Below are 16,169 nucleotides of genomic sequence, written 5' to 3'. Positions count from 1 at the left end.
GAGGGGAAAAAATAAAAATAAAAAAAGTTAACTCACCTTCTCCTCTTGATCGCGTAGTTCCCGGTCTCTTTACTTCTTGAATGAGCTGTGGCCTAAAGGACCTGTGGTGACGTCAGATCACATGCTCCATCACCACGGTGATGGACCATGTGATCTGACATCACCACAGGTCATTTAGCCCACAGCTCATTCAAGAAGTAAAGAGACCTGGAACTACGCGATCAAGAGGAGAAGGTGAGTTAACTTTTTTTTTTTTTTTTTCTTCTTCCCTCCAGTCCTATTATACTCTGCATTCTGTATTCAGAATGCTATTATTTTCCCTTATAACATGGTTATAAGGGAAAATAATAGCAATCTTCAGAACATCAATCCCAAGCAGTTCGGGTTTGGGTACCAAACATGCGCGATTTTTCTCACGCGAGTGCAAAACGCATTACAATGTTTTGCACTCGCGCGGAAAAATCGCGCATTTCTCCGCAACGCACCGCGCCTCTTATCGGGGTCAAAAATAAGACGCCTGTGTGAAAGAGGCCTTAGTCTTGGACGGCCTTAGCTGGCGGTCCAGCAGTTGCCCAACTGTGGGCTGCAGAGATTATGCTTCTGAGTCCTTGGCTTGACATAGTTCTTACTTTAGACTATCTAGCAAAGTCCACGTCCAGGCCTTTATAGCATTATCTTGGCTCCCACCTTAAATACAGACATGTCAGGCCTGTGTTTTCCATACCTCTAATCCCCAATTTGTCCATTTTCTTTCTTCCACAGAGTTGTAGTTAGCAGCATCCCTGACAGGACCATCTACCCTTGCATGGGCATCTTCTCTGGTATGTAGGCACCTTCCTTTTCAGGAATCTTGCCTATATTCCAAGTTTCTTTGCCATGGGCATAGTAATTCAGTAATACAGATATGGTCCAAGTGCATCCCACACTATTCACAGGCCCCATTGTAGAAAAGCCTAATCTTGTACGCAAATAGGACGTTCAATCATTTGCGTCCATGAGGAATATTATTAGAGAGGAAGTAAATGCGGCGGTGGAATCAAGGCTACCTCACTTATCTCCACAAGCTTTCACCTCTCAGAAATCCCATAGTTCCCAATTATACAAATTTGAGGTTGATGAAGGGGATCTTTGATGACAGCTCTGTTTCCTCGGAAGACTGTTGTGGAAGACCGTTATTCCTTTCAGAAGAATCGCAGAGTCTTCTAAAAACAATCAGGGCTACTATAGATATAGAAGACCCTAAAGAGAGCCCGTCGGTACAGGATCAAATGTTTCAGGGTCTGAGAGAGAGAAGAAAACGCGTCTTCCCAGTACATAATAGTATTAAAGATCTAATTTCTAAGGAATGGAGAGATCCAGAAAAAAGATCCCCCGGTTACAAGCTCTTTTAAAAGGAAGTATCTTTTTACGGATTCTGATGCAACTTTGGAATAAAACTCTTAAGATTGACGCACCAGTAGCCTGTATATCAAAGAAATCCTCCCTTCCGTTTGAGGATATGGGCTTGCTACGTGACCTCATGGACAAAAAAATGTTAAACTTTCTTAAATAAGCATGGGAGATCAATACTGCTATGTTTAGACCCAGTATTTTTTCTATTTGCAGGGCTTGGTCCTTGTCGGTATGGCTAGGTAAATTAGATAATCACCTGGCAGCTGGAACTCCTAGAGAGGAGATCTTAGCATCTCTACCAAAGTTCAAACAAGCAGCAAACTTTTTAGCCGATGCTTCACCTGATTTGGTGAGACTGTCGGCTAGATCAGCCGCCGTCTCCAATGCAACAAGAAGGGCCTTCTGGCTCCGTTCCTGGTCAGGGGATACGGCATCAAAAAATCGCCTATGTTCTATCCCCTGTGAAGAAGACCATCTTTGTGGGTCTGTCCTTGGCGATATCTTTGAAAAGTCCTCTGATAGGAAGAAAGGATTCCCTACAGAGAGTAGATATTTTTATTTTTCAGCAGAGGCGGTCCTTTTGGAACCAGAGGAACAGACAGAAGACGGATCAGAAGAGCGAGAATTACTCTGGGAATTGGCAGTCCAGACAAGCCGGCAAAATCCACTCATTGAGGCCAGATGCCCGGTTGGAGCAAGGTTAAAAGCTTTTGCTCCAGAGTGGGGAAAAAATAAGAACCTCCCCATGTATTCTAAATTCCATCCAAAGAGGGTTTAACCTAGAGTTCGATACCTGTCCAGAAGATTACTATGTAATCAACAAACCATTGCCTCAGAGGGAGAAACAACCATCCCTGGAGGCAGAAATATTCGTTCTTCTCCAGAAGCAAGTATTGATTTGGGTTCCAGACCACCAACAAAAAAGGGGATTCTACTCTCCAGTAGGGAGACTTATAAATCTAAGGAAGTTGAACAAATATTTAACTTTCCAAAAATTCAAAATGTAAACCATCAAGTCGACAATAAACCTCCTTCCTCAGAGTTGTTATATGGTAACTATGAATTAACAAGATGCCTATTATCACAAGCCAATCCTCAGAAATGCCTGAGAATTGCTGTTCATATAGGAACCCGCCTGTGTCATTTTAAATTCCAGGCCCTTCTCTTTGGGCTATCCTCTGCTCCGAGGTAACAAGTTACCTCCATCTACAGGGTATTCTCATAATACCCTATCTAGATGACTTCCTAATTGCAGCCAAAACAGAACACAAGCTGCTACTTCATCTAGATAAAGTAAAGGAAGTCTTTCTTTAGGATGGATTATAAATTGCAAAAAAATCTGATTTCATCCCAAATCAACAAAAATCTTCTTAGGTATTCTACTGGATTGATGCCTTCAGATGTCCTTCCTCCCAGAAGAAAAGCAGTTGACCCTATATCAATAGATCTCTCAATTTTTCAAGTTAAAAGCTTCCACCATCAGAAGCATCATGACTGTTCTAGCTTACCTAACATCCTCTATACCCGCAGCCACATGAGCGCAGAGCCATACAAGATTTCTACAATCCTTTCTTTTAGATTCCTGGGAAAACTCAAACCTCCTTTAGAAAGAAAGGTAGGCCTTCCATCAGGAGTATTACAGTCCCTAGCCTGGTGGAAAATAAGAAGAAATTTGCACACCAGAGTCTGCTGGCGTAAAAAAAAAAATCTGCTAGTAGTCATTACAGATGCCAGCAACAGAGGCTGGGGTGGTCATGTGGCAGACCTGATGGTTCAAGGAGTTTGGAGCAACTCCATGGCAACTGCCTTGTCAAGTCTAAAGGAACTTTCGTCAGTTTTCGAGGTTTTTCTAGCACTCCATTCAAAGATGCCGCTACGCCATGTAAAAATGTTATCCGACAACACAACCACGGTTGCATACATAATCCGACGGGGGCACTCGGAACAAGTTTCTAGCCGCAATTGCAAAGAGGATTTTTCTACGGGCAGAAAAACGTCTGACTTCCTTGTCAGCGGCCCCTTTTTTTTTTTTTTTTTTTTTTTTTTTTATATTATAAACAGGCAGACAATTAAGGAAGGAGATTGGACCCTGAGTCCCAACGTATTCCTACTGATCACAGCAAAATAAGGCGTTCTAATCCTGGACTTATTTGGTGATCGGGGCAACAGGAAGGTACAGAGATTTTGTTCTCTGTCCCCATAGGACCAGCCACAGATTCTAGATGCCCTATGTCGTCCATGGCCAAAGGGCTGCTATATGCGCCCCCCCCCCCCCCCTTTAGCTTAATTGCAAGAGCCCTAATGAAAGTGGCGGAAGAATAGGCGCAGATAATTATCGCTCCTTAATCGCCAAGAAGAACCTCGTTTTCCCTGCTTTTCAGTCTCGGGAGGAAAATACTGGACTCTCCCAGCACTTCCAGATGTTTTATTTCAGGGTCTGATTCACCACCCCAGAGTCTCTTAACTCAAATTGACGGCTTGGAGATTGAACAACTAGCTTTAAAAAGAAAGGGGCTCAAGGATCCAGTAATCTCCACTATACTAAAAAGTAGGAAAGCCGTGACATCAAAAATTTATCTTAGGACCTTGAAGGCCTCTCTTGCCTTTACGAAGAGCAAAAACTGTCAAAATTCCCTTCCGAACGTTCCCATTATTTTGGATTTCCTACAGTCTGGGATGAACAAGGGTCTCAAACCCTCTACCCTCAAAGTGCAGATATCTGCCTTGAGTATTTTTCTGGATATAAAATTGTAGTCAAGCAATTCACCAACCGTACGCTCTACCATTCCAACATGGGACTTAAATTTAGTTCTTACAGTCTTAATGGAGTCGCCATGCGAACCCATGAAGCTTTTATCACTTAAGATCTTTTCTTCTAGCCATAACAACTGCTAGAAGGGTGGGTGAGATCCAGGCATTCTCGTGTCGTGCACCTTATCGTAACATTTTAGATGACCGTGTAAGCATTGCCCAGCGTCCCTTCCAAAAGTAGTTTTTAAAATTCCATTGTAATCTGGAAGTTGTTCTGCGTTCTCCTACCACGGACCAAGAGAGGAAGTTCCACAATCGGGATGTAAGACGTTGCCAACTAAGTTATCGGGAGAGAACAAAGCAGATCAGACAGTCGGACCACCTCTTTATCAAGTTCCAGGGTCCTAATAAGGGTCTAGCAGCCAAGAAGCCTACGATCGGTCGGTGGATAAGAGACGCTATCTCTCTTTGTTATACCAACAAGAATCTTGTTTACCCAGCAGAACTCGAGGCCCACTCGACTCTGGCTATGTCCTTCTTCTGGGCAGAAAACGCAGCTATATCAATTGAACAGATCTGCAAAGCGGCTGCCTGGGCTAATCCTATGACCTTTTTTTAAGCACTACAGGCTGGATGTGACCCATAATCAGGACTTGTCCTTTTGGGCGTAGAATTCTTCTTACAGTAGCCCCTCCCTGAAATATGTTCATTCTCTGTTAATCCTCTTGTCAGTTTTTACTAAAAGTATAATTACCATGGTGGATTGTATTATGTTGAATTAATAATAATAATGCATCATTTTCCGTGTCCTTAGTTATTAACTGGCTTAGGTAAGGAGAGGCGGCCTTTTTTAATCTGGAGCTCCAGTGTTTCCTGTCCAGGGGGCGGGGATACCCTTCTGTCAGTGCCGTTGGCAAGGCTAATGGAAAATTACCGGTAAGAGTAATTAACTTTTTTTTTTTTTGCAGCCCCATAGAAATGAATGGGTCCGCATTTGATCCACAAAAAACACGGAAAATGCGGTTGTGTCCATGAAGCCTAATCCTCATGTTCATCTTGCTAGGCACAGAAGATCTCTTGATCCTTTCCGTCATTAGACCCCATGGGCTACTTTATCTGTGTTCCTTGGTGGTCAGTTCTCTCCTTTTTGGCTTCTCTACTATAGTGTCTTCTTTTTTTGGAAGCCTGTTTGGTTTGCATTAAATAGGCAGCTGTGGTGTAATCTGTGTTAGGCTCTCATTCACCCTAGGACGTGTTCTGCTTATTCTCTGACCAGACCTCTTGATTCTTAGCTTGTCTGACTCCTCCTTTTCCTTCTCTACATGTGGGATCAAGTTTTGCTTTACTGAGATGTCAGACCATTGTCTGTCCATTTTTTTTTATTTTTTTTTATTTATTTATTTTTTTGCCTCTTGACATCAGTTGTTGCAATCCTTTACTGGATAGGCTATAGTCGTTCTTTTTTTTTTTTTTTTGGGCCCCTTTAGAATGTTCCAGGGTCTTCTGTGTCCCCCAGTAACACAAACGAGAAAATGGGAGTTTTGGACTTGCCTGTAAAATCCCTTTCTCACTATGTTTTCCACTTGCTTATTTTTTTATAGTACTGAAGATAGTACATATTCAATGGATCACATATAAGAATTGTGTGCAGTAATGTGAAATATTTCAGTATGTACTGAGTAGATGTACTTCAAAAATGTTAAAAGCCTTTTCTTGTCTTCCTGCATCACCTGCAATGGTGCTGATATTAACCTTTTCTGTGTCTTACAGGAGTTGGAGAAGAACATTGAACTGACACAAAGCAGTTTCCAGAGGCAGTTGATAGTTGAGAAAAAAAAAGTCCACGATGTTCAAGAGGATAACAAAAAGCTGCAAGAGGAGCTTCAACGGTTGACTCAGAAATTAAGAGTATGTGTCCTTTTATTCCTGTCTGGATTGTTTTAACTGGTTTCAAACTGGTACGCTGTGAATAGAGGAACTTATGATGCTGCTGAAGCATTAGAGGGGTTCTCTGGATGTTTAATATTGATGGCCTACGCTCAGCATAGGTCATCAATATCAGATCGGCAGTGGTCCGACTCCCAGCACCCCCTCCGATCAGCTCTTTATCCTGAGAATAGGCTATCAATATGAAAATCTTGGACAACCCCCCCCAACTTTAGATAGACCTGCTGTACAGCCCCATGCTGTAAGCTGATTTAATGTCAAGCTGAATTGGATGGCTGAGACTAGAGCTTTATCTAGCAAATTTAACCTCTTAATGCTTTATGACCTACAGTATATTTACATCTAGCGAAATATGTATGTGCAAAGCAGCCATGCTCCTGGATCCTGGTGGTGATTGACAGAAGGGTTCCCGCTGCATCAAATGTCATCAGAACTAGTTCTGATCATGCCATTTAAACCTTCTTAGGTGCCGTGGTTAATAATGACTCAAGCCATCTAAGGAGCCTGACAGGGAGAGGGGGCTCACTCCATCAATTCACTGGGTTGCCATAGCAGTGGTCCTTACAAAGGTCCCTCGTCTGCCATGTACGTGAGCCTATTAAGCTCTGCCAGAATACTGACAGTCAGGCAATAATAAACTGCACTACATGCAGTGCATTCGGAAAGTCTTCAAATCCTTTCACTTTTTTCACATTTTGATATGTGGCGGGCTTATGCTAAAATAAAAAATTAAAGTTTTCATTAATCCTATCAATCTGCAATCAGTAGCCTATATTGAGATAGTAAAAGCCGAATTTTGACATTTTTGTTTAGAAATGAAAAACAAAAATTTCACATAGACATAAGTATTCAGACCCTTTGTTAGAACACCTGAAATTTAGCTCTGGGGTCTCCCATTTATCTTGATAATCTTTGAGATGTTTCTACACCTTGACTGGAGTCCAACTGTGATAAATTCAGTTTATCGGACATGATTTAGAAATGCACACCCGTCTGTATAAGGTCTCACAGCCGATAATGCATATCAGAGCAAAAACTAAGTCATGAGGAGAAAATAACTGCATATATAGCTCAGAGACAGGATTGTGAGGAGGCATAGATCTGGAGCAGGATACCAAAAAAAATTCTGCTGCACTGAACGTTCCCAAGAGCACAGTGGCTTCCATAATTCTTAAATGAAATAAGTTTGGAACAACCAGGACTCTTCCTAGAGCTGGCCACCCCACCAAACTTAGTAATCGGTAGACAAGGGCCTTGGTAAGGGAGGTTACCAAGAACCCAATGGTCACTGTGGCTGAGCTTCAGAGATCCTGGGTGCAGATGGGAAAAACATCTAAAAGGTCAACTATCACTGCAGTACTGCACTAGTATGGGCTTTATGTCAGAATGGCCAGAAAGAGGCCTCTCCTCAGTAAAAGACACATCATCCTGCCTGTAGTCTTCAAAAAATCAAACAAAAACAAAAAACACCTAAAGGACTCTTAGACTGTGAGAAACAGGATTTTCTGGTCTGAAGAAACCAAGATTGACCTTTTTTTTCCTCAATTCTAAGTGTCATGTTTGGAGGAACCCAGGCAATGTTCATCACCTGCCCAATTCTATCCCAACAGTGAAGCATGGTGGTGGCAGCATCCTGCTGTGGGAGTGTTTTTCAGCTGCTGGCACAGGCAGACTGGTCAGGATGGAGGGAAAGCTGAATGTAGCAAAATACACATATATTCTTAGGCTGGGTTCAGACCTGAGCGTACTGAACGTACGCTCTGTATGCGCGATTGTACGGGCGTTTGCAATCGCCCATACAGAGACAAGCAAACGCCAATTGTCGCGCGTTCCCGCTGAAGTCTATGTACGGGAACGCGCGACAAGACACCCCAAAGAAGCTTCTGTACTTCTTGGGGCGTCGGGCGTTTTACAGCGCGATCGTACGCGCTGTAAAATGCTCAGGTGAGAACCATTCCCATAGGGAATCATTGGTTCTTGCCTGCTGAGCGTTTTACAGCGCGTAGGAACGCGCTGTAAAACGCTCAGGTCTGAACCCAGCCTTAATGAAAACCTGGTCCAGAGCGTGCTGGGCCGAAGGTTTACCTTCCAGCAAGACAATGATGCTAAGTACACGCCAGGACAACACAGGAGTGGCTTAGGCTACTTTCACACTGCCGTTTTGGCTTTCTGTTTGTGAGCCTGACAGAGCTTGCAACTTATGGCAAAATATCCCCAAATCCTGGTGTGCAAACCTTGTGGCATCATACCCAAGAAGACTGGAGGCTGGAATCACTGCCAAAGGTGCTTCAACTAAGTACAGAGTAAAAGGTCTGAAAACTTGGAAGATCAGTTTTTTCCTTTTCAATAAATTAGCAAAGATTTTAAACATTCTGTTTTCACGTTGTCATTATGGGGCATAGAGTGCAGAAGGATAGGGGGGGAAGTGCCTTTTTAAGGCTGCAACATAAAATGTGAGAGGGTTTGAAAACTTTTCAAATGCATTGTAAGTTGTATGTTCAAGTCCTATTGTGGGACTAGTAAATATTGTTAAGAAAAAACAAAAAAATTGCCATTTTTACCAATAAAATTTGCGTAATAATGGAGGAAATTCAAATCTATACATATTTGGAATTGCAACCTTTGTAATAACCCTTGTAAAACATATAATATGTTACCTATCCTGTGCACAGTGAATGGAAGACATAAAAATAGGAAAAATTATAGCAAAATTGGTTTGTTTGTTTTTAAACACAAAATTGAAGGGGTCACCCCATTCGTGACCCATACTATTACATTTTCCCTTATTTATCCCCCAAAAAAATTATATATTTATTTATTTTTTCTCACCCTCCTAAAATTGGAATATAAAGTGACCAAAAAGTCATATGTATTCCATGGTACCAATTGAAACTACAGCTTGTCTCTCCAAAAAAGGCCTTGCACAGCTCCATTAGTTTGGGGGGGAGTTTTGGCTCTTTATATGGTAACACAAATAATACATGATTAAAAAAAAAAAAAGTTTTATTGTGCAGAGTTGTGTAAAAAAAATTATTAATTTGGCGAAATTTTAAAATACATTCTTAAAGGGTTAAGCTACCAGGAGAAACCGTCTCAGGAAACTAAGTGTGGTCATGATCTCACCAAAAGTTTGCTCTCTTTACTATATGACATCCGAGCATCTGCAGAAATGGACACTTGCTATTGCTCTTGGAAGCCCCTGAAGACTTACAAACGGTCCTGAGATATGACTGCGAGTCTAAAATATTGCACTTCTTCCTAGTTTGTGTTGTTGATAATTCTATATTATAAGTTAAAGTGGTTGTCCAAGTGTGTGTTTTTTTTTTTTTTTTTTTTTTTTTTTTTTTTTTTGTTCTGTTCTGTATGTTTCTAACTAACCAAATGTAAGGGATTTTCAATTCACTTACTTTATCTTTAGTGGCTCTGTTCTCCTAGTTAGCTGAGCGTCACATGACCTGTGATGTCCGCTTCTTTCCCTGCTCGGATGACGTTCCATGCACAAGCCTGGAGGGAGCAGGTCTGCCTGTGTGCACTGAACGTCACTGTGAAGGCTGTGCTGATTGTAGCACCAAGCCACGCCCCCTACACTGCCCAATCTGCTGGCTGAGCTGTCTGTCCTGTGTCTCCCTTCCCACAGGATTCTTCAGCAGAGGTTAACCCCTTCTACCATCAGCAGCACCGACTCAGGGCTGGAGGCTCTGCCTCAGGTACAGAGCAGCTGCAGGGTTTCCTCTTCTCCAGGCACTGAAGAGATAAATGCTGTCACAGGAGCCTCCCTCCCTCCTCACCCTTGCAAACACAGAGCTGACAAAGGAGGAGTTCTCTCCTCTGTACTCTTCTGCTGGCTGTGAGTAAGTGTTTGCAGAGTATTGCATGAAATCGGACAGCACTCAAAGACTTGAAAAAACGTGATGTCTTTATTCACCCATGTGGAACAATTGCAACGTTTCAGCTCACAACTGAGCCTTTCTCAAGCAACTGAGCCGTTTTTTCCTAAAACCTGCTTAGCTTATGTATATATTACTGACCATCAGATTTACAGTGCTTTTATTTATTTTTTCACATAACTCGGGCAACCTCTTTAACTATCACATTTGCAGTGTGAGAATAACACAATAAGTTTTACATTCTACTGTATCCTTAGCATCCAGCTGTGGTTTTAGTGGCATACTTATAAAGTTGCTTTTTTTTTGTTCCCCATACAGGACAAAGAAAGAGAACTTGATGCAAAAAATATCTATGCTTTTCGTTTGTCCAAGCCTTCACCTAAAAAGGACTCAGAGATTACACCTAGGAAGAAAGGTAAGGGAGACTTCTTTAATGAAAAGCCTATAGAAATTGTGCTTTAAATAGCTGATTAGAAGTGTAATTACAGTAATACTAATGAAATCTGTTGTTTTTCATCCTAGGGGTGAGCCCTAGTGTTAACATAGGTGTCCAGACAAATGACAGTTCCTCGTGGTTGGACTTTCCTCCTCCGCCACCCACACCTCCAATTCCAGTTGAAGATAAACTGCAGAGTGACCAGAGAGTTTTGGTAAGAAATGTACGTTTGTAAAAATGCTTCCTGATATAGAGCATTTGCTATTATATTTCTTGCATTCTTAAAGCTGAATTTCTTAAGACATTGTATGAAAGCAAAACACACAAAGATCTGTGTATTGTTCATATAGTAAAATTTATCTGTGTCTTATCAACACGTTTTAACTATACACTTTTTATTCCCTTAACCCCTTCCTGACTGGCTACTGTGTATATACGTCCTATCTGCACATGGCCCGTGCAGATAGCATGTATATACATGGATAGGCAGCGCTTTAATCCCAGCGCTGATTAGCGCTGGGATTAAAGCTCCTGCTCCTGCAATCTAGCAGGAGCAGGTCGGGTCCTGGATGACAGACACAGCAGGGACCCTGAGGAGAAGACCAGAGCGGTTTATTACCGCTCTGATCTTATTGGCTGCAGCAGAGCACATGATCATGCCCGTGTGCTATTTGTCATGCTAATAACCTCACTCGTTGGAGGAATGCTATCGCTCTTCCAATAGCCAATTTCACACAAGCATTTTAAGGGTGAGGAATACGCTCCATGTGTACTGACCGCATTATGCAAGTACAGTTCATTAGAGTTGAGGTCAGGCAGTAACAAACAGCATTATAAATCATTATAATGCCATGGGTCCATATCATGGGAGCATCACTCAGGAAGGGAAATACCTCTGACACACAGAGCATATTTCTCGCTCCTGTGAAATTGGCCAGTATCTGGTAATCGAGTTTAGCTGGCAACAAGATATGCACCGAGATGGTTCTCGGACGAGGTGGAATTTCTTGTTTCTTACTGCCACCTTCATGATGTGGTGTTAGTTTCCGCATCATGACATACACAGTACGCCATGAGATCAGTGTGTCACCGCAGGTATATTTACGGTGACACCGGCATCTAAACTGGTGTCACAGACAGCTGAGCCGTCCGGGCATCCGGCAGGGGACCAATCACAGTGGTCTCTGCCATTTTAGATCGCTGCGATTGGTCAGTCAAATCTGACTGACCAATCACAGCATTCGGCAGCACAGATCCGATCTCCTCAGTGAGTGTTGAGGAGATCGGGGCTGCGTTGTTTTGTTTATAATGTTCACAGGCATCCAGGCTTGCCATGGTGTGTAGGCCTGACAGATTCCTGCCAGAGGCAGGAACCTGATCAGGCTTAGTGTAATGTCACAATACACTGCAGTACACTATATAGTGTACTGCAGTGTATTATAGAGGCATCAGACCAACTGCATCTTCCCATATCCGCACATTTATAATTGGGTGAAAATGGAAAAAAAAAAAAAATACACGACACATGTTTGGTATTGACGCGTCCATAACGACCTGATCTATAAAAAGAACGCAAAAGATTTTTTTGTTATCTTGCCTCATGAAAAGCATAAAATTGAGCAATCAAAAATCATATGTACTTCAGAATAGTACCAAAAAACTCCTTATCCAGTGGTTTCCAAAATGGGATCACTTTTTGGGAGGTTCTACTCTAGGGTGCATCAGGGGGGCTTCAAATGTGACATGGTGCCTAAAATCCCGTCCAGCAAAATCTGCCCTACAAAAACCATACAGCGCTCCTTTCCTTCTGAGCCCTGCTGTGCTCCCATACAGAAGTTTATGACCACATATGGGGTGTTTCTGTAAATTGCAGAATCAGGGTAATAGATATTGAGTTTTGTTTGGCTCCTAACCCTTGCTGTGTTACTGAAAAAAATTGATTCAAATGCAAAATCTGTCAAAGCGAAATTTAGAAATTTCATCTCCAGTTTCCTTTAATTCTTGTGGAACACCTAAAGGGTTAACAAAGTTTATAAAATCAGTTTTGAATAACTTGAGGCGTGTAATTTAAAAAATTGGTAATTTATGGGTGGTTTCTACTATGTCAGCCCCACAAAGTGACTTCAGACCTGAACTGGTCCTTTTAAAAAGTGGGTTCTTAAACATTTTAAGAATTGCTTCTAACATTCTAAGCCTTCTAACATCTTAAAAAAAAAAAAAAAAAGTTGACATAAGTAATAATTATTTATGAGGCATCACTATCTGCCTTAGGCTACATGCACAAGACCGTATGTGTTTTTTTTTTTTGCGGATCCGTTGTAATAATGCCTAAAACAGACAAGAATAGAACATGTTCATGGTGTGCTGTCCGCATTTTTTGCGGACCCATTGAAAAAAATGGGTCCGCATCCTATCCACAAAAAAAACGGAACTGACACGGAAACAAGCAATGTTCGTGTGCATGCAGCCTTAGAAGCAGAGAAATCCAAATTTTGAAAATTTAAGATGTTTTTATAAATAAATATGGTTTATATCCGCTCATATTTACCACTGTCATAAAGTACAATGTGTCATGTGAAAACAATCTCAGAATGACTTGGATAAGTAAAAGTGTTCCAAAGCTATTGCCACATAAAGTGACACATGTCACATTTTAAAAAATCTGCCTGGCCATGAAGGGTCAAAAATGGCCTGGTCATTAAGGGGTTAATTGTGGCATGGTGCACCCACATAACTGCATTGTCTGGTTCTTTTTCCATAGTTCCCCCTTTTCCCTCTTTGTTAGACACTGTCTTGAGTTTCTCAGTTTTTTTTAAAGAAAATTGGGATCATTCATAAGGTATATTTCCTGCCTATCCCTGTGAAAGGAAACACACTCATGTAAACAGAATAAAAAACATAGTTTGTAAGGCTGTAAAAACATCCATCCATTTCAGCCTGTTCTCCTCCACGTTGATCCAGAGGTAGCAAAAGGTACCAGTTTGTTGTCAGATCCCGAGGAGCAATAGTCGCAATCAAAAATGTCATGCCGAAAGCCTCATTTCAATTCAAGTTTTGATAGAATACTGTTAACTGAGATGATACTTTTGGCATGAGAAATTCTCACAAATACACTTTTTTGAAATTCTTTCTGACATAAGTGACCTGTTTGTTTTGTGGTGAAAGCTATATTTTTTTTTACTTATTCAGCCATTCGTGTGTTTTTATTTTATTTTAATTTATTTATTTTCCCCCAAAGGGAGATGATGATCTAGCAAAGCAGCTCACAGAGGAAGCAGAGAGGATTAAAAGAGAAAAACAAGAAGCAGAAAGGCTTAAAAGGGAAAGAGAACAGGCAGAACGGAAACAAGCTCAAGAAGAGAAGTTGAATAGAAATAGGGAGCAAAAGCTTTTGGAAGACAAAGCAAGGAAACTGCGTGAAGGTAAGATTACTCTTTAAAAATGGGGTGTCCCATTATTACTATGTCATAAAGTTATCCCGGTGCTGGGACCTCTGCGTGTTCAAAGGTTTTCATTAGTGGAGAGTGACCTTTGGTACTAGATCTGGCCCTTTCTTGGAATTGCAGACCACTGCTGATCACTGTTTTGACATGGTCTATTGCAGGGATGGCCAACCTGAGGCGCTCCAGATGTTGCAAAACTACAACTCCCAGCATGCCCAGACTGCCAACAGCTATCGGCCTACAGCAGGGCATGGTGGGAATTGTAGTTTTACAACAGCTGGAGAGCCTCAGGTTGGCTATGCCTGGTCTATTGGCTCAAAAATAGCCTGCTGCCTGGGCTTTCCACACTACAGTTGGCCTTGCAAATTACATAAAGGTCCCTTTACACTGGACGATATTGCAGAAGCGTTCCTTCCTGACAATCTGCTGATGGCTAGCGGAGGAGACCCCTGCATCGGATCCGTTTGCCGACAGGAGATCGTGTTTACATGACACAATTTCCTGTCGGTAAACGATCATTTTTATGTGCGCACAAACGATCAAATTACTCAAAGAACGAGCATTTCAGTTGTTCATCGCTTAATCGGCGGTACAGTAACACTTCCCGATCATCGCTAATTAGCCCTGTGTAAAGGTCCCTTCAGTCAGAATGTAATGGGTTTTAGCTATTCATACACAACATATTTTTGGCAGAACGTTTCTATCGCTCCCTATATACAGTACAGACCAAAAGTTTGGACGCACCTTCTCATTCAAAGAGTTTTCTTTATTTTCATGACTATGACAATTGTAGATTCACACTGAAGGCATCAAAACTATGAATTAACACATGTGGAATTATATACATAACAAAAAAGTGTGAAACAACTGAAAATATGTCCTATTCTAGGTTCTTCAAAGTAGCCACCTTTTGCTTTGATTACTGCTTTGCACACTCTTGGCATTCTCTTGATGAGCTTCAAGAGGTAGTCACCTGAAATGGTTTTCACTTCACAGGTGTGCCCTGTCAGGTTTAATAAGTGGGATTTCTTGCCTTATAAATGGGGTTGGGACCATCAGTTGCGTTGTGGAGAAGTCAGGTGGATACACAGCTTATAGTCCTACTGTTAGAATGTGTATTATGGCAAGAAAAAGCAGCTAAGTAAAGAAAAACTATTGGCCATCATTACTTTAAGAAATGAAGGTCAGTCAGTCAGAAAAATTGTGTTAATTCATAGTTTTGATGCCTTCAGTGTGACTCTACAATTTTCATAGTCTTGAAAATAAAGAAAACTCTTTGAATGAGGAGCATTGAAATCCAACATGCCTGATCCTCATCTTCCCTGACATTAGCTACTTTGGGAGTGTTGGGATGCTCCCATACATATTAGATGGTCTGCCACAATCTGTGGGTTTGGCAGACTTAAATCTAATGTATTTGGCCAGCTTAACGTGATCCTCCAGTTTAAAAAAATAAAATCACGTTAACGAGGGAATAAACAGAACACTTAGATGGTGACCATCTATTCATATTTACAGCTGGAGATCCATAGATTCATGAGCACCTTTTCAGTCATCTAAGAAAGCCACTCTGCTTCTTTGGTGCACACTGCACATTGGTAGTCCAAGACACTTCTTGCTTGTCTAGCCCTGCTCTTGGATTGGCAAGTATTGCTCACGTGAGTGGTGTTGGCCAATCCGAGGCAGCAGGAAGTGTCTTGGGTTGCCGTATGCACCTGCTAGTCCGAGAAGCAGAGGAAGAGAAGTCCAGAAATGTGAATTTATTTTTCTTGACCCGAGGATGACTTTAAGGGGCTATTCGCCCAATCGGATGTTCCCCACAGGAGAGAAGATACTGGCAGAGGTGTCTGGTAACAGTTTATTTCTCTCTTGTTAAACATGCATATTGGCCAATCTGAACCTGTTTATAGGGGCGAGAGAACTTTTTTGTCTGACAGATGCTTTATGTGTATGGCCACCTTTACTAGTTTCAAATAGCTGACCAACTCATTTTGTAGATGCCATATCGCTGGTTGTTGAATGACTGCCTCCTACCTTATTCTCAAAACTGTAAGCAGCAGTGATTTGAACAAAGATCAAGACAACTGTGATGAAGGCAGATCCTCCAAAGGTCATAAAATTAAACTGCCTGATATCTTGTGTACCTCCAGATTATCTGACATAATCAGACTATAAGGCCTCATGCACACTAACATATTTTCTTTCCGTGTCCGTTCCGTTTTTTTTGAGGACCCATTGAAGTGAATGGTTCCGCATACAGTCCGCAAAAAAACAAAACCGAAGTCTACTCCGTGTGCATTCCGTTTCCATATG

The 16,169-nt window shown here is 41.7% G+C and overlaps 1 protein-coding gene across 3 annotated transcripts in view; it reads left to right on the top strand.

The window, feature by feature from the left end:
* Nucleotides 1–16,169, top strand: part of LCA5 (lebercilin LCA5) — a 31,893-nt gene that overhangs the window by 13,380 nt on the left and 2,344 nt on the right. For 2 of the 3 annotated variants that reach the window (XM_044290181.1, XM_044290182.1), the window contains exons 4-7: nucleotides 5,914–6,051; nucleotides 10,296–10,392; nucleotides 10,500–10,636; nucleotides 13,652–13,835. In XM_044290181.1, the coding sequence (XP_044146116.1) occupies nucleotides 5,914–6,051; nucleotides 10,296–10,392; nucleotides 10,500–10,636; nucleotides 13,652–13,835 (556 nt within the window). The remainder of the gene's footprint in view (nucleotides 1–5,913; nucleotides 6,052–10,295; nucleotides 10,393–10,499; nucleotides 10,637–13,651; nucleotides 13,836–16,169) is intronic. The other variant, XM_044290183.1, reaches the window with a different exon arrangement.

The sequence above is a fragment of the Bufo gargarizans genome, chromosome 4 (genome assembly GCF_014858855.1).
Source record: "Bufo gargarizans isolate SCDJY-AF-19 chromosome 4, ASM1485885v1, whole genome shotgun sequence".
NCBI classification, from domain to species: Eukaryota; Metazoa; Chordata; class Amphibia; order Anura; family Bufonidae; genus Bufo; species Bufo gargarizans.
The sequence above is the reverse complement of the archived record's forward strand: the minus strand, read 5'-3'. Positions and strand labels throughout refer to the sequence as shown.